Raw genomic sequence first — 25273 nt, forward strand, 5'->3', positions numbered from 1 at the left:
CTAGAGTTTGGGCACTTAAATCTTCCACAAAGGTGTATGGATATCCTCAAAGAAGCACAGGAACCCAACACCAGACATTGCTACTTTAACAAGTGGAAAAGGTTTGTTGCTTGGTGCAGATCACAAATCATAAATCCAATTGAATGTTCACTATCTAACATTCTTCACTATATGCCTTACCTTCTAGACTCTGGTTTAGTATTTAATCCCATCAAAGTACACCTAGCGGCTCTCTGCTTGCGCTACATGCCAAAGCAGGGTGTTGTGGTGCAAGCTACCAGTTATCAAAGCATTAATGGAAGGAGTAACAAGACTATACCCTCCCAATTCAAATCCCCTGTAAGGTTGGGACCTTAATGTTGTCCTCACAAAGCTCATGGGTTCCCCCTTTGAGCCTATGCACAAAGTCGGCCTAAAACATTTAACTTAATACTGCTTTTCTAGTAGCCATCACTTCTACGAGACCCTTTCATTATCATCCACAAAGACGAGGTGGTTCTTACAACACACCCTAGGTTCTCACCTAAATTCATTTCAAAGTTCCATGTTAACCACATCATTGAACTACCTACATTTTCCAAAAACCATCAAACTCAGCTGAGAGCCTCCATACACTAGATGTAAGGAAGGGACGTCTTGTACTACATAAACAAAACTAAACCTCTAAGGAAAACGGATCAACTCTGTTTCTATAGCACCCGGCAGGGAAGGAGATCATATTTCAAAGAATGCTATTTCCAGATGGATAGTCTAATGTATACAGCTTTGCTACTCACTATCAAAGAAGACCAATGCGATTTACACTGAGTTCACTCTACAGGGAGTACAGGAGCTACTTTAGCATTTTATTGTAAATGGTCCCTTCGAAGCAGTTTGCAAGGCAACTACTTGGAGCTCCATACATATATTTACTCAGCATTACTGCATTGACACACACTCTAAAGCAGATAAACAGGTGGGACAAGCAGTGCTAAATAATCGATTTGCTGCTGTACCTTCCTACAACCCACCTCCTTCTCCAGGTACTGCTTGCTAATCTATACATAGCATGTGATCTAAGCAGATCCACAAGCCTCAGAAGGCATACATTACTCACCGTAATCGTATTTCTGCTGCTTCTATCTGCTTAGATTAACATGTGCCCACCCTTCCTCCCCTCCTCTAATTGAAGGTGCATAGATGTTTCTCCATCTACCTTTTCTGCTTACCTATTCTTTACTTGCGCTACACTTCATGCAACCTCATGTCAGAAACAAAACGATCTGAGGGACCTCGACATGTGAAGAACCAGGAGTACAGTACTGGGATAGTATTACTAAGACACCCAGTCGATGTCCCTTTTCGAGGTTCAAAAACAAATCCTGTAATTCTCTGCGACTACCACTAGATGGCAGCCTATGCATAGCATGTGAATCTAAGCAGATACATCAGAAATGGGATTATGGTGAGTAGTGTATGTCATATTTGAATGAATTGTCCTCCCACGTATTCCTCCTCTTTGAAATCTCCTTCCAGCGTCAGCTGCTTCAGATTTGTTTTTCCCTCAGTAGAGGGCACCATGCATCGTCCGCTCGATGCCCCTCAACGGCCTCAGTCTGCTCTCGAGCACGGCATCACAGACTGTATATAGAGCATGCACTGCGCCGGTTACTTTTCCGCTGCACAGTTTGCTTCGGATCAGTTCATTGTCGTATCAACTTTTATTTTTTGAAATGTCGACTTCAAAGACCGGCTTTAAGAATTTGCACAGTTTGTGGGGCCAAATTGTTCATCACTGACCCACACCGCGTTTTCGGGCTCGAGCACATGCCGGAAGATTGCGGTTCCTGTCAGTCCATGACTGGGAAGGCACTGAAAGAGAGGAAGGGGAAACTATGGTAGGCCCTTATCAAAATCCCATTGATGACTCTGAAGAGGAGATTTTAAGATGAAAGGAAATCGGGGGGGGGGGTCCCCACCCCGGAAGCTCTCCAAGAAGCGCTTGCAGTCTCTAAGTGGTTCGTACCACTCGTCCTTGGCGTCTCGAAAGAAGGCCAAGAAAATGTCATAGGTCCAGCTCGACGTCTTTTGACTCCTCCCGAACGCAAAGTCTCTTGCCCAGGTCGGTCGGCCTCTAAGGCAGAGTGGGAGCATTTTTGCCTCCAGATATAATAGTTTTTTTGAGAATGCGGCTTCTCCTGCCCCTTCCAAAGAGCTGAAGAAGTCCCATGAACCCATTGCGCCTCATAAGGCCGAGAGGGGTTTCTGTCAAGGTTTCAGCTTGCACGCCCTTCAGCCGGGCTCAAAGCCTTTGACCCCCTCAAGTAGACTCAAAGCCTCAGGACAAGGAAAGGTCTAGTTATCACTCCTCTGTCATTAAATTGAGTCACAGGCTGGGTTCTTAAACGACGAAGCTGTTGGCGATGGAGCCAGTGCAGGTTTTTGTTTTACGAAGAAAGACTTTTCAAAAATGGAAGACATTGATTTGGAGGGTGAGCATTCTGACCAAGTCACTTCTAACTTTCTGCTTGTTTGGGACGCCAAATATTCCTGAGGCTCTGATTTCAGAAGACTCTAGAATGGAACACTGAGAGATGCAAGTGGCCGTGATGCCTTTCCCTGAGGTGGAGTTTGCTACATCAGAACCTTCTGATCATGCAGAGGCCATTTGCATGCCACTTAAGAATAGGGTTATGGAGTATGTGGGATGTGGAAGCCCTGCCACAGTTTACCAGCAGGATGACCGTACCAATATTTTAGATAAAGGTCCTCAAAAGGATCCTATTGTGCCACTCTTTACTGCCCTAAGGAGAAGTGTAATGGCCAATTGGGAAGCCCCAGATGCCAACCATGCAGTGAGTAAAAACCTCTCTAGAAAATGCAAAGCTTAAAGTATGGATCTGGATTTTTTTTATCCAAACATCCAACTCCCGAAAGTTTGGTTGTGCAGTCTGCTACCTGATCATCTACTGCTACCGCCTACCCAACTATACTTCCTGACAGGGATGATAAAATATTTGGCGCATTGGCTAAGAGGGTTTTCTCTGCCAGTAAAATAGCGTTAAAATCCATTAACGCTGTGTGTCTTGGCCATGTTTTCCTTCACGCTATGGGATGTCACAGCTGTGGCTGCGGTCACCACCCCTGAAGGGGAAGAAAGGGATGGATCTTTAAACCTCTTTAAAGATGGAATCGAGGTCTTGTGAGTTTCTACATTCTGGCTTGATTATGCAGACAGTGTTAGCAGGGCTATGGCAGCCAGTATTGTTTCGCGCAGGTTCGCATGGCTGTGGAAATCTGGCTTTGCGCCTGATGTTCAATCTAAATTATTGAATATGCCTTTTCGATGGTTCCCATCTATTTGGAAGTAAAGCAGATGAATGCTTAGAAACACTCCAATCGTCTAAGGCGGGAGCCTCCTTGCCCTCAGTCACTACCACAACTACACCAAAACCTCTGAAGCCTTGCTGCACAGGACTGTTGTGTGTGGGGGGCAGGGGCCAGTCTCAATCGGCATATGGAAGAAAAGCAGGTAATTACTTCCAATGCTGGCGCATTGCAAACCGTAACCCAGGGTTACTGCCTCCCTTTCTTAAGAAGGCCTCCAGATCATCCACCAGGGAGACACTCCCTCCAGTATTGGATGGTATCATTGGACCTTCTGGATGCTTTCATGTATCTTTCCATCACAAGCACAGGAAGTACCAGAGGTTCCACATTGGAGTTTCTCATTTTCAGTTTTGGGTTCTGCATTTGGGCTCACCTCCACCCTGAGGGTTTTCACCAAGTTAATGGCGATAGTAGCAGCAAGTCTCAGGAGGGGAGGGATTCACATCGACCCCTACCTGGACGATTGGCTGATCATGGCCAATTCCCCTGAACAGGTCCTGGAACATCTCGGCAGCACCTGCCACTTTCTCCACAGACTGGGCTTCTCCATCAATTTCAGGAAGTCCCAGATAATACCTTCTAAGAAGCTGCAGTTCATTGGAGCTGTCTTGGATGCTTCCTCAGGAAAAGCCTTGCCACTCGGAAGGGGGGCGGGGAGGGGGCGTTCAGCACATTCAGCAGATGGTCATGAAGTTTCTACTGGCCTTCGATTTTCTGAGGTTGCTCAGTCTCATGGCATCCTGCATTTTCCCGGTGACAGAGGCCCATCTGAAGAAGAGATCCTTTCAATGGGCCCTCGGATCCGAATGCTCTGTTGTCCGACAGGATGACTGACCTTCAGGTCACAAACAAGGTTGTGCAGCATCTCCTGTGGTGGGCCTGCGAGGAGAACGTGTTGAAGGGGGAACCCTTTTGGCAACCATAGCCGGAGATTACAGTAGTTACGGACGCCTCCCTTAGAGGTTGGGAGCCCACACCAACGATCTGACGATCAGCAGCCATTGGTCTCCAGCGGAGTCCAAACTACACATCAACTTTATGGCATTGGGGGCAATCAGACTGGTGCTGATGGCCTTTCTGTCCTCTGTACGTGGAAAGAATGTCCTGATAATGATGGACAATGTATTACCTGAACAAAAGGCGATGTAGGGTCACTACCACTTTGCAGCCAATGCAGCTCTGGTCTGGTTTTGGGCACTGTAAGAAGGAATCTCTCTCGAGGCCGTTCACCTAGCCGTAGAGAGCATTACGGCAGACGATCTGAGCATGCAGAGCAGAGTCTCTTGAGAGTGGGAGCTAGCTCAGGAAGTCCTTCAAGAGTTCTTCGCCCTTTCAGGAACCCCTCAAGTGGATCTGTTCGCATCCAGTGTCAACAGGACGTGCGACGTGTTCTGCTCCAGGGAATTTCCTCATAGAGGAGCTCTGGCAGACGTGTTTGTAGTGGACTGGGACTTTCCACTACTATATGCATTTCTTCCAGTCACCATCATTCCTCACGTCATCAGGAAGTTGAGGTAGTTGGGGAAATCCATGGTCCTGATTGCTCCGGATTGGGCCAGGAGGACGTGGTACCCGGATCTTCTGGACATGTCCCATCTGCCCTCCAGTCTTCCCCAAAGAGGACCTGCTCTCACAAGAGGGAGGTTGCATTCTTCATCCAGAGATCAGGACTCTCAACCTTCACGTCTGGTTTCTGAGAGGTTGAAATACAAAGATTGTGATGTAAGGAAGTGTTACTTTCAGCTGGAAGACCACCAACATAGTCTCTGTACCGCTGCCATTGGAATAGGTTTTGCTGCTATTGTCGAGTGAAGAATGTAGATTCTTTTGCTTGTGACACCTGTGGTGGTGTCCTTTTTTGCTTGAATTGGCCCATCAGGTACTGCAGGTTGCCACTGTAAAATGATATCTAGCAGCACAGTCTATTTTTTTTTAAGCACTCGCCAGAGCAGGAATCCTATTTTAAGATCCCTATTGTAGTCCCATTTTTGAAGGGGCATATTAATGTGTTCTCACCGGTCCCTTTCATTGTACCAGTGTGGCAACTGAACCTTGTGTTGAAAGTCCTCATGAGTGCTCTTTTCAAGCCACTCATTCATGTCCTTTAAGGATGTTGACCCTCAAAACTGTTTTTGTTAAGGCCGTTACATCCGTGCGTAGAGTCAGTGAATTACAGGCGCTTTCGTGTAAGCCTCCTTTTTACCACCTTTTACAAGGAGCAGGTTGTTTTCTGTATCAGTCTTAACTTTCTACCTAAGGTAGTTTCAGAATTTCGTCTAACTCAAAAAATTGTGCTTCCTACCTTTTTACCCGCCATTGCATCCCTCCAAGGAAGAGGAGAGACTTCATTGTCTTGATCCTAAGGGGGCCTTGACCTTTTACATCTCCAGGCTGGTGAAGCTTAGGCAAGACAACCATTTTTTGTGGGTTACACATGTTATAAGCTAGGACTGGATGTGACCAAGCAAACCTTGTCCCACTGGATTGTACTTTGCATATCTGAGTGTTACTGTTTAGCGGGTAAAGCCGTTCCTGTTGGTTTACGGGTGCGCTCAAATAGGGGTGTGCCCACTTCCTCTGCCTTCCAGAGTGGAGTACCAGTACAGGACATCTGTGCTAGTGCCACTTGGACCTCTCTGCATACATTTACAAAATATTATTGCTTGGACTCTGCATAGGGACAGGAGGCAACATTTCGGAAAGCTGTTAGCACAGTATTAATGACAAATACATTCTTGTTCCCACCGCCACCTCATACTGCTTTCAGAGTGTATCAAAGATGAGCCCTACATGGGAGGACACAATCTAATTGAAGAACAAATTACTTGTTACTGGTAATATTCTTTCGATTGATCCTCCTACGTATTCCTCATTGCCCCTACCAGCCTGCCCATCGGAAGCATTTCTGTGTATTACACCTACCTCTCATTTGCCGTTTGGTCGTTTTGACTTCACGAATGTCTGTGCTTTTGAAGAGAGGGAAAAACTAGAACTAAAGTACGGGCACAGTGCATGCTATATATACAGTTGTGCTCAAGAGCCAACAGAGGCCGTCGAGAGGCATCGAGCCTACACCTGGCGCGCTCTACTGAGATCAAGAGAAATACGTGGGAGGAACATCAATCAAAAAAACATTACCAGGGGTAAGCAATTTTTTCTGATCTTCTGCAGCGGTAGTAGCAGATAGATACTTATGGTTCCTTGCAATTTACAGTATTTGTTATCGTCCATAAAAGTTTAACAAATGAGGCATCCAACTGATATGACCGAATCCAAACACTCATGCCAAATTTTGCATAAGGAAGAATATAAACTGAGCTCATTAATACAATTTTGAAGAGTAGCAAGGCACCGATAGTTTACTTTGCAATGTAGTAAAAAAAACTGCAGCATGTCCCCTACCAACGTACAGACTACAACCTAAGCAACAGCCCTCCAAAATTTAAAATGTTTATTCAGTCCCTAAAGGTGACGAGTGAACTTCTCACCATTAGCTAATTTGGCCTTGATGTTGCTACCAGTATTTCTATCTTGGAATTCGATAACTTCATATTTTGTACCTAGGAAAACAATTGTTTTGGGTCTATTTCTACCTCGCTTTATTTCTGTTCTCTTAGAAAACGTTTCACTTCATAATCAGTCTGTTCTATTTCAGGGAAAATAGCACTCTTCGTCACCAGTTGGAACAAATGCTCCAAAAAATTGCTACACATGACCATTGCCAGGGACAACTGGATTCCGTACAAGCAGAGCTAGAAGAAAAAAAGGTACTGATGAAGAGGATTGAGAATGTGAATCAAATATTGCTAATATTTGTTTTTTGCTGCAAAATTGCTTACTGATGCCATTGAATTTAAATAAATATTAACAAGTATGTCCTACAGAGTATTACTGAAAAGCAATAGAAAAAGTGAACACCTGTATGTATCCCGATTTTCTTCACAAACCTAGCTGATTAGCAACACAGCGCTGTACAGGGAAGGATATGTGTTAAAACAGTGTTTCTATAGTCCACCTAACAGCTTAGTTAAAACCATTCAACTGAGACAGTACAAGAGTCAACTCTTAGTATGAGGCTGTACCACCTGAGTTTATGGTAGCATAGACAGAGCAGCTAGGCGTATCTTAGGTGGGAGAGAGGGCTGCAGGAAAGTACAAAGTACCTGTAGTATATCAAGGATTCAATAGAAACACTTACAACTAGAACTATTATAAAAAATAAAGGTATATTATCAATACAAGTATGCCAAGTTAAGTCTTGGGGTAAGTACTGGTTATAGAGTCAAACACATTTCTCTAGCATGGGGTCTGGCATGGATTCACCTGCTCATGAATATTCCCAGTCAGGCTGGGAATCCTCTGTAAAAGAAAAGATTAACTTTAACTTCAAATCTGCATTTTGAGTGGATTGTGTCCTCCAACGTATTCCTCGTCTTAGATCTATTCCCATCAAGCTTTAGCTGCTTTGGAAAAAAAATTCAGCAGAGGGCGCTGTGCGTCGATGTAGAGTTGATGGTCCCTCGAAGGCCTCTGTCGAGGGTGACGTCATCGGGTGTATAAGTAGCACGCGCGGCGCCCGTTGGCCTTAGTTCTGTTTTTTCCCCATTATACGTTGCTTCAGAGATTCTGCGCGTCTCGAGTTCTGTGAGAATAGTAAATATAACAAATATGTCCTCGTCATCGACGCCGACTACGACCCCCGAGATCGGGTTTCAAGAAGTGCAAAGCGTGCGGTTCAAAAATGTCTATCACAGACCCGCACAGAGTGTTTTTGGTGCCTCAGGGAAGGCCACGACATGGAGGCCTGTATGAAGTGTCAGGCGATGACGGGGAAGGCCTTGCGAGAGAGGAGGGAAAAACTACAGGTACGTCGTAAATCTTACCGTAAAGCCTCTAGCGTTGAATCGAGGTCCTGTGAAGAGAAGTCTCCTCAACACGAAAGGCATCAGACCAGATCCCGAAGCGATACAAATCGAAGAAACGATGCCACAGGTCCCCCTCCACTTCGTCCTCGGACGAATCCCCCCAAAAGGATGAAATGTCCAACTAAACATTCGTCATCCGAAGAATGGGAAGCATTCAGGGTCAAAATGATGGAGGTATTCGAAAAAGCGAAGCCTCGGTCCTCGCCTTCTTCGGAAGCCGGCCGGGAGCGTCATCGCCCCGACACTTGCGCGCCCTCGATCCCGGTTGATCGAAAGAGGAAGGATGGAGAACCTTCTAGGACGCCGAGCCAGAAAAGCCGGTCGAGTCGACCGCTACAGGTCACCGACGCCGTCCGAGACCGAAAAGGGCAAGTCTTCGAAGAGCGCCTCAACATCCTCAAAGCCGGCGCAGTCGACGGGTATTATGTCAACGCCTTTGTCGACCCCCAAAGCCCTCGGCACCAAAGGCTCCAGTCCGGCCAAGTCAGCCAGAAAAAGGGAAAGAGAAGGCTACAAGACCTGTAATACCTTCAGGACCCATTAATACTCCACCTCTACCTATCCCAGAAAAGGTTTTTAAACTTCTTCCTATAAATTCTTCAAGTCCCTGACCTCAATCTTTGAGGAGCAGGAGTAATCTGATGAGGAGAATGTACCTGTTAGGGAGAATTCTCTGTTTAGGCTGAATTTCCTAACCTAGTGAGTCCCCCAGCAGCTTTGCTGGATTGCTGGAGTTTGTTTTTTTCCATCCTGCCAAGAGTGAGACTCTTTTCTCCCACTCTTGGACATGTATGTGTGTGTAATTCCTTTGAAATGTCAATGTGTTGGATGTGCTATGGAGTCTTTTACTCCATAGGGTCTCATATGTTTTTCTATGTGTGTTACACCGCACCCTACGTGCCGTAACACTGGGGCGTCCTAGCGGACCCCCACCATAGACTCCATACCCGGGGACTGACTACTGTCTCCCCGGGCATGTAAAGTCACCATTGGCTTTACTAGACCTAAATTTACTAACAGAACTAGTACAAACCATCTTATTGTGGACGTACTAGTAGGGGTAATTCGATTACTCCTGGATCTGTTACTCGAGGGGGCACTGTCCCGTCCTCCCTCGTCGAGTTTTGGCTGGTGGCAGTGGAAACTACTTGTTGTGTTCGACCCCGAGCACAACCCTATGGGATTCATCCCATTGTTGGAGATTGGCCCTTTTTCTCGTTAATCTCTAACGTACCACCGATCTACTTATCTTAAATAAGTTTATCGAGTGGTATTTTCTGCCAGAACTCGGTTTGTAAAATGGCGTCTGTGTTCGTCTCTGTGACTCCTAAACCAAAGGTTGAGCCCTTTGTTCCACTTTTGGCGGGCCTCTGTACAGAGACCCTCCAAGGTGGTGCCATTTTGTCTGGGTTACCTCAGGTTGTGGGAGGGGGTTTAGGCACCCTGGACCGAGTTGCCTTGCCAACTCAGGTCGCACTCTGGAGTGATTGGCCCAAGTGGTGAGCGTTCCCGCGCACCACTTAGCATGTGTTGATTGACAGCTAGGCTGAATGAATGGGGGTTTTCTGCATAAAAGCAGGGCTTTTGGGACTGGATCTTCAGAAGTCGCCACAGGACCTAAGAATCCGACGAGGGTAACGCTGAGCCGACCTGCACGACGACACCTCCGGTGGAGCCCTGCGGAACCGACTCACCACTTCCCGACGACAGAGGAGATCTCCCTGCCGGAGAGTCTCTTCCCCTGACTGGTGGGAACAACCAGTCCCCTTTGCTTTTTATTCGCCTCAGGACGCGGTGGTCGAATTGCCCGTGCAGAAGCACCTCGGCAACCGGATAGCCACTACCCCTGAACCGCGACCAAAAGGTGGTTCCTTGTGACGGAGCACTCCACGGCTGGTCTCTTCCCTGGTGGTGCACTGGACTTCATTTCCTTCGACGACGAGATCATCTCTACTCTTAGCAAAGACCCGACGTGCATCCACCACCAGGAACAACTGCCGCCGCCGGAGCTGCCCTCCACAACAAGGTACCGTGTCCGCCTGGCTTCCCTTTCGATCGGTTCGAGTGAGGTGTCTTAATCCTCTCTGTTCCGTTGGGTCGCCTCTAAGCTTTTATCATTCGTTGTTCTGAACTGGTTGAATCCACCGATAACAATTTGCAATACAGACTTGAATGCATCTCCTCTAGAGACTTTTTTGGGACATCGCGCCTTGCCTCTCTCCGAGGGGGCCTGGCCTCTGAACTTTACGATCTATTGTGATTCTTGCCTTCCTGCCTTGCATTTTATCCGATGGGAGCGAACTGTGTTGATTTCGTAACCTGCCTATCTTTTTCTCTCCCTTCCTAACTAATATTCGAGTGTCATCTAGGTTGAGGTATACACCTCTGTCTGAAAATAAGTGGTACCAGTAGAACCTAGAGTTGTCGATATTGCTAGGGGGATTGATTATCTATTCCGTAGAGTAATTGTGTTTGATTTGTTTGCCGTGATTTGCCATAGTGTTTTTCATAGACATTTTGTTATAAATAAATACTTTACACTAAGCCTCGTTGCGTGTTTACTTGTCTTGCTGTGAAGAATTGCCCTATTTTGTATACTCCACATACTGCTCAACTTTTCTTGAGAGAAGTCTGACTGCTCAGCCACAGCTACCATGTGAATCTGTGTGGTGCAGACTGCTACCAAGTGGGTTCACCGCCAACGCCTGTAGTCCTAAATCTTTTGCAGTGGTCCCAGAGGGAACTGCACAGGTTTCCGCCTAACACTGGTGGCAGCGGTGGGATTTGTATCGAGTATACAGTTTAGAGTGCTTTTCGACACTGTAGGATAACTAACCACAAAACTTTGCACAAAAAGCAACTTTCAAAAAACATGTCTACGATGGAAACTTACAGTAAAGAGTCTTTGTCAAGTGAAAATACTAAGAGTTTGCAAGCTCTCTGTAGGCAAGAGATTCTTCCTGTAAGAGGCAAGAAGTTAGAACTAATCGAGAGATTGCTGGCGAACCAAAGTCTGGGTACTGGTTCAGAGGAACCAATCTCTCCAGCAACTGTAGAAAACAGTAATGGTGTTGATCTGAATCGTGATTCTGATGATAGCGATGAAGAGGCTGACGAGGACGGAGAGGCTAACGAAACTGTCTCACCTGTTCTTCTACCTGCCTTACCAGCTGTGCCTACGGGGCCCATACCAGGTCCCACAAGTAACCCTGCTTATTTTGAACTAGAAAAAATGAAGCTCGAACTAGAATATAAACGGTTCTTGGCTCAATCTGAACGAAACCAAGAGCTCGAGTTCAGACGGATGAATGCCCAGGCTGAGCAAAAGCAAGCTGAGTTAAGACTCGGAGAAATAGAACTTAATCACGAATTAGAGATGAAAAAGTTGTCTATGGAAAATACTTCTCTCCCCTCTGGTTCCTCTAGGAGCTCCAGTCCCAAAAGACTCTGGATGCCGAAGGAATTAGTGGTTATGTATGAACCGAGATTGGATGTGTTGGATTGGTTGAAACTGTTTGAATACAATCATGGGCTCCAGGACATCACAGGGAATGTGTTGCTCTCCTGGTTGTTCTCTAGGCTGCCTCCTGTTGCGACTGATGTGGTAATGGAGTTGGGGGAGGCGGATAAGACGGATTACGAAAGAGTGAAACTAGCTTTGATAGCTAGATTCGGGAAGACCCCTTCCCAGTATCTTAAGAGGTTTAGAACCCTCAAAAAGCATGATGGTACCCCTTGGGCTACCTGGGTGAGTGAAGGGTTGAAAAACTGAGGGATGGATTAAGGGTTACAAAGTGAACACTTATGAGGGTATGAGAAATCTTTTTATGTTGGAGTCTATTTATGATGCCTGTTCTCCTGAGCTCAGACAGCACTTGGCTGATTCGAAGGAATTGGATTCCAAGGAGCTAGCTAAGGCTGCTGACTTGTGGGTTGCCAACAGGGCTACTCATAAGTATTCTGGGGCAACTCAGAAAAAGGATGAGGGAAAACAGCCTAAAAAAGACTCAAAAGAGAATTCGAATAACTCACATTCCAAAGAGGGCCCCAAACAAAACCAGAAGGGTAAGCCACCGGGAAAACCACAGCAGAATAGTGTGTCTTCTGGTGCCAAACCGGAAGGAGGTCAGAACAAGCCATCATTCCAGAAAGCATTCGGTAAATGCTTTGTTTGTGGCTCGACTGATCACGTGAAAGGAGATCCCAGATGTAAGGGTAAACCTTCAGGGGTCCAGCTTGTCTCCTTAGCCTTCGCTCCAAAGCTTTAGGCCAGCTTAAAAGTAACGCACACAACCTGGTGTCCCTCTCCTTGGCTTACTTTGGAGTTGATTGGTCCCACAAACTCAAAGGGAGAAGTGGTCCTTGCAGGGGCTTCTCTGTCGATGTGAGCTTGGCAAGTAGTCACTGCAGCAGGGATTCACCGGGCAAACCAACGTTCCAGGAGTTGCAGCAGCCGTCCTCTTCAAGCTTGTTGGGCAGAATTGCATGCAGTCACCTCTCGGACCACCACATACAATTAGGACTACAGGTGTAAGCAAAACCAACCTTTGGTATAAGTCTGTACTACACAGTTTTTGTTAGCGAGCTGAGCAGCCAGGCTTATCTCAAGAGGGAATGTGAGCAGTAAAGGGTGGTCTTACAATCACAGTGGTTCAAGTGGACACTTACACTCAAGGTTTCTTGGTAAAACACTTATTAATATATTACACAGTCATTTAGAAAACATTCACTAGAAGGAGGCAACTTAATATCATACACAAACACACTTTGGTACCAAACCAATACGTTTCTGAGTAGATTAGGTTCCCCTGAAATGGAGCAAAATGGCATTTCAGTCACTTTAAATAGGAGTAAAAAGCCACAAGTTAATAAAATAGATCACAAATACTTTCTTAGGCAGTGCAAATAGTTTGAGTTCACTAGAGGGCACTGGGACTGTCAAAACTGGCAACCGGCAAACTTCACTTTAAGTGGCTGTTTTGCGTATCAGCTCCTTGCGGTACAGCAAATAGCAACAAGTGCGGTTCCTGGCTGTCAAGGTGTTCTTTCCTGGCTTCTGGGGTCCTGCACTCGGCTGAGGGGATGGTAAGGCTCGGTCATTCATGCTTCTTTGGAGTCCGGAGGATCTTCCAAAAGCTTTAGGCCAGCTTAAAAGTAGCGCACACAATCTGGTGTTCCTCTCCCTGGCTATTCGGTTTCCTGCAGCAACTCTGAGGAAAATCAACCAGCTCCGAGATGGATGTCCAGGTGGCTTACTTTGGAGTTGATTGGTCGTCCCACCAACTCAAAGGGAGAAGTCGTCCTTGCAGCGTCTTCTCTGTCGCTGCGAACTTGGCAAGTAGTCACTGCAGCAGGGCTTCACCGGGCAAACCAACTGTCCAGGAGTTGCAGCAGGCATCCTCTTCAAGCTCTTGTTCGGTTCCTTCGTCCAGTGGTCGACTCGGCCTTCTAAGCCAAAAAACTCGCCTTTTATTTAGTTCTCTCACATTCATTCCAGCCTAGCTGTCACTCACCCAGCAGGGTGGCTGTCCTTGCCAGACAGTCAGCCAGTCAGTCAGCCAGTCAGTCAGCACATAGTACATTTGGGTCTCCTAGGAGACTAAGCACAGGGAGTTTCGGGCACCTCCCTCACTTCCTGCCTACCCCAGACACTCTGGAGCCAGAGGCGGGTTTGACTCCAGAAGCCCGCCAAAGGCGAACAAACAAAGAGACCAAACCTGGTTTGGCGTGCAGAGAAACTCTAGAAGGACCTTCCCACAAAGACCTGGCGAAAAAAGATCGGGCACCATTTTAGCAAAGATGGTTGTATGCCATTTTGAAAAAGATGGCTCCAGCGGTTGCTTTACCGGAACTGCGAACGGTCGCGATAAATGCAAACCAGGGTAGTTCAAAACAAAACCACTGCCACCAGCCGTTCAATTGAGCAAAGGCTAACATATAATATGCACATAAGAAGCTAGAGAAAAGTGGATACTAAGTAACCCCTCCAGCACTCTGTTGTAAGATAGTGTGTGCTGGGTCTAGATGGTTACAATGCTATGTAAAGTCAATTTCACTTTACAGCTCTGGGAAACAATAGTTGATCCATATTTCCCAAGGTTTAAATACCTTCTCTGGGAAGTATTCCCAGTTGCACTGCTCTGAAGGTGCTTTGTGACACATTTGTAAAAGATGCCTATGGAGTTGGTTAGACTCCATAACCAAAAGAAAGTTCTTAAAATCGCATTAAAATACGTGAGAGAGTGGGGGAAAAGGGTCACACTCTCTCAGGTAAAAAAAACAAAAATCGAGTCCTCAAAGTTGCTGGGGGTCTCTAAGGTGGAGGGAATTAACCCATTTTTGAGAATTCTCCCCAACAGGGATGAATCACTGCTTGAAATTGATTAAATAAGTTTAACTTATTTAAGTAAAGTACCAGTATCAACTTGTCATTGTATACCATTCAAAATATTATGAATAGTAGTTAACCTTAACGGGAACCAGTGTAAAAGGTAAGTAAAATGTATATTGTAGCCCTCATGAACTGATGGTCTGTTCGATATATGGTAAGGTACTTGTATTATGGCATCAGTTGCAGCATCTAATTTTACTTACCCGACGTTTGAAAAATAATGGGGGCAGTGCTAGAGAATGCTGGCAGGTTGAGAAGAAGCCGTTTCAGTTCTGAAGTATGCATTGATAAACTGCTGTAGAATAACTAGTTTAGAAGCAGTGCAGTCTGCAGAATCCTAAGGTTCAATGGACATTGCAGGAGCGGGAGTAACATGTTTGGGTTTGCTACTCTTAAAATGACCAGACACTTATTTTTCATTTTAAAAGCTTTTGATTATTTGTGAATATTCAAAAACGTTTTTATAAGAGCTACAAGCTTAAGATTAAAAATATATATATTTTCTTTTTCTTTCCTACCTTTGTTAGTCTTCCCTCAAAATATTTCAACACATTCAACAGGAATACATTCGTGTAAAAGAAGAATGGGAGCAATCCGATATTGGGTATGTATCACAGTTGCTAAACCCTTTGTTCTGTTTGGTCTGGCTCCTATTTCCAACTCCTGCGAAATGATGTCCCCTCTAATAGTCAAGGAACTCCTTCTCAAAAGCTGTTCATTTATAAATGGTCCAAGGCTATTTGCTTGCATACAGGTCTTTATCACGTGTCCTGCTGCTGCCCCCTCCTTTTCAAAGTGCTTCTACCGTAACTCAGTTTACCGGCCATTGTGACCTGGAACACACTTAGCCAGTGTTCATTTCAGGGTCCGGACATTATTATCATATATTTTTTCTTTTTCTGTCCACCAAGGCTACTTTTTACTGAAGGAAAACTATTTTTGCAGAATGTTATGGATGTCCTTTTTATCTATTCTTATTTTCCTTGTCGGGTAGAGCCCGGTACTTCAGCAGGATTTCACCCTCTACGAATTCCAAACTCTGCTCATCTGCATGACTCCTTAAATGTACATTGCACACTGCCTCTCCTCAGTAAACGTTGCTCTCAAGATCATGGTGCATGAACATTGCCATATTATGATCATACAATCCACGTTAGAATAGTTTTTAACCTCATTTCAGGAGCTTTAATCTAACATATCTTATCGAATTTTGAAAATATCTAAGAACCGTAAGATCTGACGCTGGAGAAATAAATCCTGCCCACCCGTGATCGCAAAATGCCTGGAACAGCATACAGCCTTCTCGTAATACAAGCTGCTTGCTCCAGCCAATGAGTTGGACAAGGAAGGAGCCGAGCAGAGCAGTTTGGGTAAGCTATTCACCGGGTCACCTTTTGGTGACTTTGGCCTGGGGTTCTTAGTGACTCCTAAGGTTGTGTGCACTGACTTACATCACAAGCGAGGACCCGAGTTTAGACTCTGAACCATGAGGTTAAAAAACAAGAAATGGCAGGCCCTTGCTAAGAGCCCTAGTTTAGGACTTTTGTTTTCACACTGCCAAAACTAGGTAAAGCCCTCATCTCACTCCAAGCTGTACCCCGGGGATCAAGCTGTTCATTGTGACCTTGCAGGTGACCAGAGGGTGCAGATGTCTGTGTCAACAGTGCAGATGCTGTTCCAGGTACATATACTTCAACTTGTGTGGCACCATTCAAAGCTTTGGCAGCAGTCGATTTGGGTTGTTCAGCCATACTTCACTTTAATGGATACACACGCAGGAATGTGGCATTAGTGGTCTGGTAGGCCCTTCTCCAATCGGAGCCGGATGAAATTCACACACGGCAACCTTTTCTGAGCTGGGGAAAGAGGACACGTTTGGAAGAACTGCCAAAATGGCTGTTCCCGTGGGTAGAACACACAAAGAATATTTACATACAAAATGTCATTCATTCTGCTCCTATCCAACATGTAATTGACGGCAATATGATACAAATGCTTTGCACTGATGTGTGGCCATATACAAGGTATGAAACTGCCACCTGTCTGCAACTCTTTCTCATTGTCAGGATGAGGGGACTCATTCTGGGACCAATCTAGGCTTGTCTGTATCACTCTTGCTATTGGGAATGTTTTTATTTTTTGGAACTTTCTTCTGACATCAATGGAGTCCCCAAGAATATCTCTAATAGGCTGGATCCTAACAGATTTTTCTTTTGAGTGGTATTATTTTGCCTCCCTCACCTATTCAACTTGTTTGTTTTGAAGTGCATTGGTCATCACCAATGTTTACCAGTCAGGAAGAATCTCAACCATTTTCTTATCACCTTTGTTTTTATATTGCAACACAAGCCATCTAAAATGGATTGGTGGAGGGGGCAAATTGTGTCCCCATTTCTTTTCGGTAAGTAACATTGTAATTACTTTTGGGACGCGCTGAACGGGCCTGTGGCAGTGAACAGATTCATTTTTTTTTCGAGTGCACTAAAGTGCATCATTATTTTATGTGATAATGCCTTTTTGAGTAGCATATACTCAGAATGCCCTCTTTTTGGTTGAAACACTGTTCTTTGTTACATAGCCTTTATTGGCGATCTTCCTGACCTTTCAGTAATTTGCCATATATGGTAATGGAATTCCACTGTAGTCCTGGATGTTGGGTACGTTTTTCTACAGTCGAATTGGTATTGGACTCTACAAGCTTTATCCCTTGTTTTTAGGGACCAAACTTCTAATAAAGCCCTGTAGTAACCAAGGTTGGTAGAGTGTCGGAGCAGTCAGACTCATCTTAAGAGTAGAAAGAAACCAGAATGTACATAGACCCAATGAAGCACTTCAACATGTGCACACCTCCTGGAATACTACACAACCCTCTTCCACTTATCACTCTCCAGGGAAAATACAGCGATCTTTCAAATCAGCATACACCAAACCACTCTTCAAGGAAACAGCAGGCAATGTAGAAGACTACCCAGCAAAACTGCTTGAAACATAAGTCTATGGAATAACACCAGAATGCAAAGAAAAACACCAGCGACTGGACCAGAAGTCTGCTTCAGACCTATGAGAGAAACGGAAACGGAGCTTCTCTCAATCTGGGACAATCTAAAGACAAATGCAGACTCCGACACAAACTTGGCTCTGATAATTCTGGACCTCTCCACAACATTTCACACAGCCAATCATGACATCCTCATCGAAAGACTGGAAGAAATAGGAATCACCAACCTGGCACTACTCTGCATCAAATCATTCCCAACAGATAGAACTGAGACCATCTGGATCAAACCTTTTAAATCCACTCTGTTAGGACTGATTTTCTATACTCTGGCCTGAGGGACAGATATAGGCCAGCCTATTGTCAAAGCTGACATTTCTTCTGCAGGAGTGACGCTGGCCCACCAGACCCCCCCCCCCGCCCCACCAGACCCCCCCGCACCCAAGTCTGCCTGCCCCACAATTCCTCTACAAACAATGATCAAGCTGGAAAACCTAAGGGGATGTGGAGAAAATAACAAATGCAGAAATCTTCTACTGCTTGTCCCTCCTTGTTCTCTTAACGCCTGGAATCTTCAGTAGAAGACCTATAGAAAAATTATAACTGATTACTAACTTATTGTTCCAATTTCTTATTTAATCTATTTTATAATCTGTACCCCCTCAGTACCTGATGCCTAAGTTTATATAGCTGTTAGGCTTGTAAATGTTCTTTAAACCGCTACATCTCTGGAAAAGCGTTAGATTCTGAGACTGCTCTATAATTCTGCTTCTTGCAGTTGTATTTTCCTTGAGTCTTTACTTTTCTTTTTAAAATTAACAACAATGTCTTAATTAACAGATTAACTGCTTCACTTCTTTCACTGGTAAGATTGACGTGAAAATATGCCCGAAATTCGTCTGCGGCTGGCTGCCAGTTCAAACGAACACTAATAGTCTTTCATGCGAACCCCCGGAAAAGTACGTTGAGGAATGCTTACGTTACCAGTACGCACTTACAAACGAGTGATGTCTTCAGGAGAGATGCGCACGCGACATCCGCGGGTGCCTTCCTCTAATGTGCACGGAACGCTGCACTCCGTAACGTGTAGGATCGAAACGAAAAATCAATCAGAGCCTAAAATTACTATTTGTTATATTAGTAACCAGTGTCCGCGCATGAATGTTAATTTAAGGGTAAATGCATGTGCAACAAAACTGAAAAAAAAATATTTATACACGCGCTACGAGCAGAAAAAGATATCTTCTCAAAAGTTGCTTTAAATATCCATCGGCTTTAAACTGGCACATTAGTTCAATTGAATTTAACATTGAACTCTTTCAGGTTGAAAACATTCAAGCACTTAGTTCCGTCTTTCGTTCAACTTCTCTTCTCTCAGCAGACTGGACTTTTCTTCTCTAGATTTCAGTTCAGAGAAATCTCGCCCAGAATTCACACATGACTCTTCTTCACGTAGAAATGAAATTAACACTTCACCGATAATATTCCCTGCACTATGGGGTTTAATATAATTTACAGGAAGTACAAAGACTATGACCTACTTGGTTAAAAACTTTAATGAAAGGCAATTTAGAACTTCACTAAGAATTCTAAGTTACATCATAAAGAGCTGCTGAACATTCGCTCCTCCATCTTGGCTTGGGACAGCAAGAGCTTCCTGAGAAGAAACGTTAAGGAAACTTTTTCCAAACGAACACAGACACTCAGTTTCTACCTAAACCATTCTACCATTCTCCCTTTGTACACTTCCAGAGAGAATGCTTAAAGCGCAGACTGTAACATGGACCCCTGACGGCCCTGAAATTATGGGAAACCCTGACACCTATATTGTGACCGGGACAACTGATAGCTGTAGTCAAACAGTTCAAGGTAGCAGGGACATGTGGTCTAGGCTAAGTCTCAAGAGGTGGTGAGCTTGTAAAGGGTCCACAATGTGTACACGCAATGGGAGTCAAAAATGACACTTGGATAATATGTATATAAATAGTTATTTATTTATGGCCAAACACTGTGAAAAATTACTACTTATCACACATCACTAATAATAGAATATATAATTTCTGAGGCTTGTGGAATCTGCTTAGATCACATGCTGTGCATAGGCCGACATCTAGTGGAAGCTGCAGAGTATTAGTTGTTTTCGAAACTCAAAAAGGGATGTCGACAGGGCGTGCCAGTAATACTATCCCTAGTGTGATGTCCACTGCACTCATGATCCCTCACGCGTCGAGGTCCCTCAGATTGTGTTTTTCCGCCATTCTAGATGGACGCTTATAGCGCAGTTCTCCTTTCGGCTTATAGCCATTTACTATCATCAAATTACCGATAGTTTCTTCTTGCCATCCTTTATATCACCGACTATCGAAATACCAGACGCCGGTGAAGAAGAAACAGCCTTTGAAAGACTCCCACGACGGAAGGCCGCTACGGGCTTCGCCCACACAGGAAGAGAGGGGGAGGCCATTTTAGAATGTATATACCCCTTTTCGTACACTACATTCGCCGAGCTGCTGTGTCAATCCGTTATGGACAAGATCACCTTTAAATTTTACCCCACGTGCAATAGGAAAGTTCCGTGGGTTGATAAACACCTTGTGTGTAAGCTCTGTCTACTGCGAGACGACGTCGAGGGTTCTTGCCGAGTGTGCAGGCTCTTGACGCCCAAGACTTTGAAGGTCCGATCTACTAAATGCTGGGCCCGCTACGCCAGGCAGCTCGAGGCCATGGAAGTAGAGGGTGCCTTCAGCGACGGCTGCAACGCCGTGGTATCTGAAGGCGACGGTGTTACTAAGCCGCTCTTTACTGTGTTCCACAAGGACATGGGTGTACTGAGGGTACGTCCTTCCTTTCTACCTAAGGTAGTATCTGAATTTCATTTAAGCCAGAAAGCGGTTCTTCTGTCTTTCTATCCTCCTCATCCTGGTAAGGAAGAGGAGCGAATGCATAGGTTGGACCCTAGGAGAGCTCTGAGCTTTTATATTTATAGGATGTCCAGGGTCAGAGTGGACGATCAACTCTTTGTGGGGTATGCTGGCCACAGATTGGGCCAGACTGTTACCACAAGATTGTGGAACTCTCCCGTCCCCTGCACACCCTTTATACTGTAGAAACAGTCAATATTTCTATACAATGGTAATATTCAGTTTCTTTCAGAAAAAAGAAGAAATTAATGAGAGAAGCTAATTCATGACACTATTATAATAAAACAGAATGATGGGGACCATCGGTTTTAATTGAATTTTAAATTAATTGTTATAGATATGAATTTCAATTCATTCATCATCCAGTCTTTGTAAACATAATAACATAAATGTGTTCATTTTGAGGTTACATTCAATATAATAATACAAGGGCATACAAGGTACTCATCACACTTTCTATACAATAGGCTTTTCACATGGTATATCCACAGAAAGTAATGATGAATATTTTCTCGACGCGTTTCGGGGTGTCCCCTTCTTCAGGAATTGATAGCCCTCTTCATTGCCGTTAATCTTTGTTTCGTCTATAATGTATGATACAATGATCAAATTTTAGATTCTCACTGATAACTGTCATTTAACTCTTGGGAGAAATTTTTAATAATAATCACCTGGATGTTCAATGTGGAATATCCTAACTGGATTTATTATCAATAGCAATAACAGCCCAATAATGGTTATTCAACCTGTAGATGTGATAAAAAGACAATAGGGAAAGCTCAATTAAAAACGGGATCTTAATTCATGAAGGAAAATCTAGTCATGTAATATCTAAGAAAAAATATTACCTTTCGGTATTTCTGTAAAAAGCTACTACATCCATGGAATGGGTCGCTGTGGTATGTAGAGAGTCCTCAGGTACGGAGGTAGTGCAGTAATGGGCGATTCCTCCACTCGTGTCTGTAAAAACACGTATATATACTATATTAGATACACGAAAACAATGGGGTGGGATCATTCTGTGGAGAGTATTCTGTGAAGGCCTCTAGGCTCATGATATGCAATTGGGGAGCTGTTTACAAAGGATTCTCTTACCTCCTTCCTGAGAAGATGGCCGGTGCTGTAGCTCGAACCGTTCTACACGGTTTTCGCTAAAGATGGCCACTATTTACATTATGACGTCATCACGTCGAAGCGTGACGACGTCACTATGTTTAGAACGTCAGCGTGTGACGGGAAAACAGACGTTTCGAGCTACAGCACCGGCCATCTTCTCAGGAAGGAGGTAAGAGAATCCTTTGTAAACAGCTCCCCAATTGCATATCATGAGCCTAGAGGCCTTCACAGAATACTCTCCACAGAATGATCCCACCCCATTGTTTTCGTGTATCTAATATAGTATATATACGTGTTTTTACAGACACGAGTGGAGGAATCGCCCATTACTGCACTACCTCCGTACCTGAGGACTCTCTACATACCACAGCGACCCATTCCATGGATGTAGTAGCTTTTTACAGAAATACCGAAAGGTAATATTTTTTCTTAGATATTACATGACTAGATTTTCCTTCATGAATTAAGATCCCGTTTTTAATTGAGCTTTCCCTATTGTCTTTTTATCACATCTACAGGTTGAATAACCATTATTGGGCTGTTATTGCTATTGATAATAAATCCAGTTAGGATATTCCACATTGAACATCCAGGTGATTATTATTAAAAATTTCTCCCAAGAGTTAAATGACAGTTATCAGTGAGAATCTAAAATTTGATCATTGTATCATACATTATAGACGAAACAAAGATTAACGGCAATGAAGAGGGCTATCAATTCCTGAAGAAGGGGACACCCCGAAACGCGTCGAGAAAATATTCATCATTACTTTCTGTGGATATACCATGTGAAAAGCCTATTGTATAGAAAGTGTGATGAGTACCTTGTATGCCCTTGTATTATTATATTGAATGTAACCTCAAAATGAACACATTTATGTTATTATGTTTACAAAGACTGGATGATGAATGAATTGAAATTCATATCTATAACAATTAATTTAAAATTCAATTAAAACCGATGGTCCCCATCATTCTGTTTTATTATAATAGTGTCATGAATTAGCTTCTCTCATTAATTTCTTCTTTTTTCTGAAAGAAACTGAATATTACCATTGTATAGAAATATTGACTGTTTCTACAGTATAAAGGGTGTGCAGGGGACGGGAGAGTTCCACAATCTTGTGGACAATCTGTTGGATTTACATAGGTTAAAACAACCCAGTGTCAAGGTTGTTATTCTCCCCGGCACCCCGTAAATTTTCAACAAATCCTGTAAAAAAACCTTAAACCTAGGTGTGCGCTAGGCAAACAAATATTGGATTCTTCCAGACTGTTACCACACCTTGTCCAGGTGGATTATCCTCACCATTACTGAATGTTACTGACTGGCGGGCATGGACCCTACGGAAGGGTTGAGAGCTCAATCCACTGGGGGAGTGGCTACTTCCACAGCCCTGCAGTGGGGAGTTCCTATTAGGAATATTTGTGACGCAGCCACATGGGCTTCTATCCACACCTTTGTCAGACATTACTCCATGGTCAAGATATGGCCTTTGGTAAGACGTTCTTTATTCTGCCATCTGATTGGGTATTCTAAATTCTTTTCTCCTCCATTTTCTGGTACTGCTTTGGGAGTCTGTCAAAGATGTGGAATACGTTGGAGGACACAATCCATTCGAAGAACAAGTTACTTACCAACTGGTAACGTTCTTTCGACTGGATGTTCCTCCACGTATTCCACATCGCCCTCCCAGCCTGCCCCTCTGGAGAATTTCCTATGCTCTTGCAGCTTACGTTCCCGCAAGTCTATGTGCAGTCAAGCAGGCATTGGATATGTGCATGTCACACGTTATGGAGGAAAAAACATAAACTGAGGCTACGGGCGCCGTGTTTCCTATTTATAACATCCTGTGACGTCACCCTCGACGGAGGCATTCGAGGGACATCGACTCGACACAGGACGCCCTCTGCCAAAAAAGTTTCCGAAGTACACAGCTGTGGACATTACATGTCAAATATGTGGAATACGTTGGAGGAACATCCAGTCGAAAGAACGTTACCAGTTAGTAAGTAAACTTGTTCTACTGATTTAGAAATATTAAGAGTGTGGATTTTCGAGTGTATTTGTGTTACTATTATATTGCCCCCTTCTGAAGAAGGCTTACTCTGTTAAATAAATTAATAATTGTTTAATCCAGAAACCTTGTGTGTAAGTTTATTTGAAAACTTGTCACTGTGAATCTGTCTAACTCCCCTACAGCTCACATTGACCCCTCTTGAGATGAGCCTGGCTGCTCAACACGCTACCAACCTGTGTAGTTAAGACTTATACCAAAGGTTGGGTTCCTATTGCCAGGATGTCAGGGTTGTTGTAGTGCACCCAAAGGGTACTGCATACAATCTTGCCTAACACTGCGACCAGCCATTAATTGTAGAAAGGGTAACATAAAAATGTCATATGAGAAGGTAGACACAGGGGATACTAAGTAACCCCTCCAGCATGCTATGTAAGATAGTGTGTGCTGGGTCTACAAAGATAAAAAGTAAAGTCAATTTCACTTCACTACTCTTGGAAACAGTAGTTTATCCCAGACATGGTATTTAAACCTTAGCAGAAATCCAAAGGATTTCTCTGTGCCACTCCGCTGCGGGTGCTGTGTGTCACAATGTAAAAAGATGCCTATGGAGATTGTTAGACTTCAAAAACTAAAAGAAACACAGGGTTCAAATCAAATAGAAATACATGAGAGGGTGGGGGAAAAAGTCTCTTTTCAGGATTAAAATTAAAAGTCCTAAATTCCATCATAAGCGCTGGGGGTCTCAAAGGTAGCAGGGAATTGGCACATTTCAGAGAATTCTCCCTACCAATTCTGCATGCCCAGGCTCTCAAGGACAACCTGGCATTGTGGAGGTGTTGAAAATCTGATTGTTGCTCACCCAAAGGCCTACTCGTGGCTTTCAAAAGTTGCATACATATGGTGCCATTGAGGCATACAGAAGGCCGTATATCTAACTAATCTATCCTACTTACCCCGTTTCTCGCTATCCACATTTGCCTTTCACACAGTCTATTCTTGACTTTACCACTCTTGGTCAATAGGGTTGGCTATCTCAATTGTTTTTCTGGAGTTGTTGTGAAAATAATTAGGCATACTTCTGGGCAATAAAAGCCAAATCCCTTTTAAGAGGTCATTTGAGCATGTCTTGAATCGATCACGCAGCCTTACACTGCAATTTGTAATATTCTATATTAAACCTGCCCTCAAGTAAATTTTCCCTTCTGCAGACTCATTTGAACTTACTGTGAACTTTCTGCACAATTCTTTTACATTCCAGGCTTATTGAAAAATCGTTCACCCAAACTTTCACAAACCTTTTCTCTCTCCATTTTACTTACTAGTTTCTGTCACTGATCATACTACCCACCTTTTCTTTCCTCATACCCCCCTTTTAGCCCCAGCCCGGGGGTCAGTACACTTCTTTAAAAAAAATTCTTTGAGCTCCGACTACTGTGGTGTAATGTGCAGCATCAAGCAATATCAATATTTTTTTTTCTCTTGCCTGTTCTCCAGCATGGGGTCTGGCATGGATTCACATGCTCATGAATATTCCC

General features: G+C 44.1%; 1 protein-coding gene and 2 long non-coding RNA genes across 3 annotated transcripts in view; 2 read left to right on the forward strand and 1 right to left on the reverse strand.

Annotated features, from left to right (window-relative positions):
• ICE1 (interactor of little elongation complex ELL subunit 1) overlaps nt 1–25273 on the forward strand; it is a 740954-nt gene that overhangs the window by 109513 nt on the left and 606168 nt on the right. Inside the window, exons 5-6 of the mRNA XM_069613713.1 lie at nt 7025–7136; nt 15213–15289. Coding sequence (XP_069469814.1) covers nt 7025–7136; nt 15213–15289 — 189 coding nt within the window. The remainder of the gene's footprint in view (nt 1–7024; nt 7137–15212; nt 15290–25273) is intronic.
• Nucleotides 20876–21837, reverse strand: LOC138481534 (uncharacterized). The gene is made up of 3 exons (XR_011274266.1): nt 21450–21837; nt 21273–21347; nt 20876–21185 (listed from the first exon to the last, which is right to left on the reverse strand). It is a non-coding gene; the product is annotated as an uncharacterized lncRNA (long non-coding RNA).
• On the forward strand, nt 21881–22707 carry LOC138481535 (uncharacterized). Its single transcript, XR_011274267.1, has 3 exons — nt 21881–22133; nt 22236–22310; nt 22398–22707. It is a non-coding gene; the product is annotated as an uncharacterized lncRNA (long non-coding RNA).

The sequence above is a fragment of the Ambystoma mexicanum genome, chromosome 5p (assembly GCF_040938575.1).
Source record: "Ambystoma mexicanum isolate Mex_15411 chromosome 5p, UKY_AmexF1_1, whole genome shotgun sequence".
NCBI classification, from domain to species: domain Eukaryota; kingdom Metazoa; phylum Chordata; class Amphibia; order Caudata; family Ambystomatidae; genus Ambystoma; species Ambystoma mexicanum.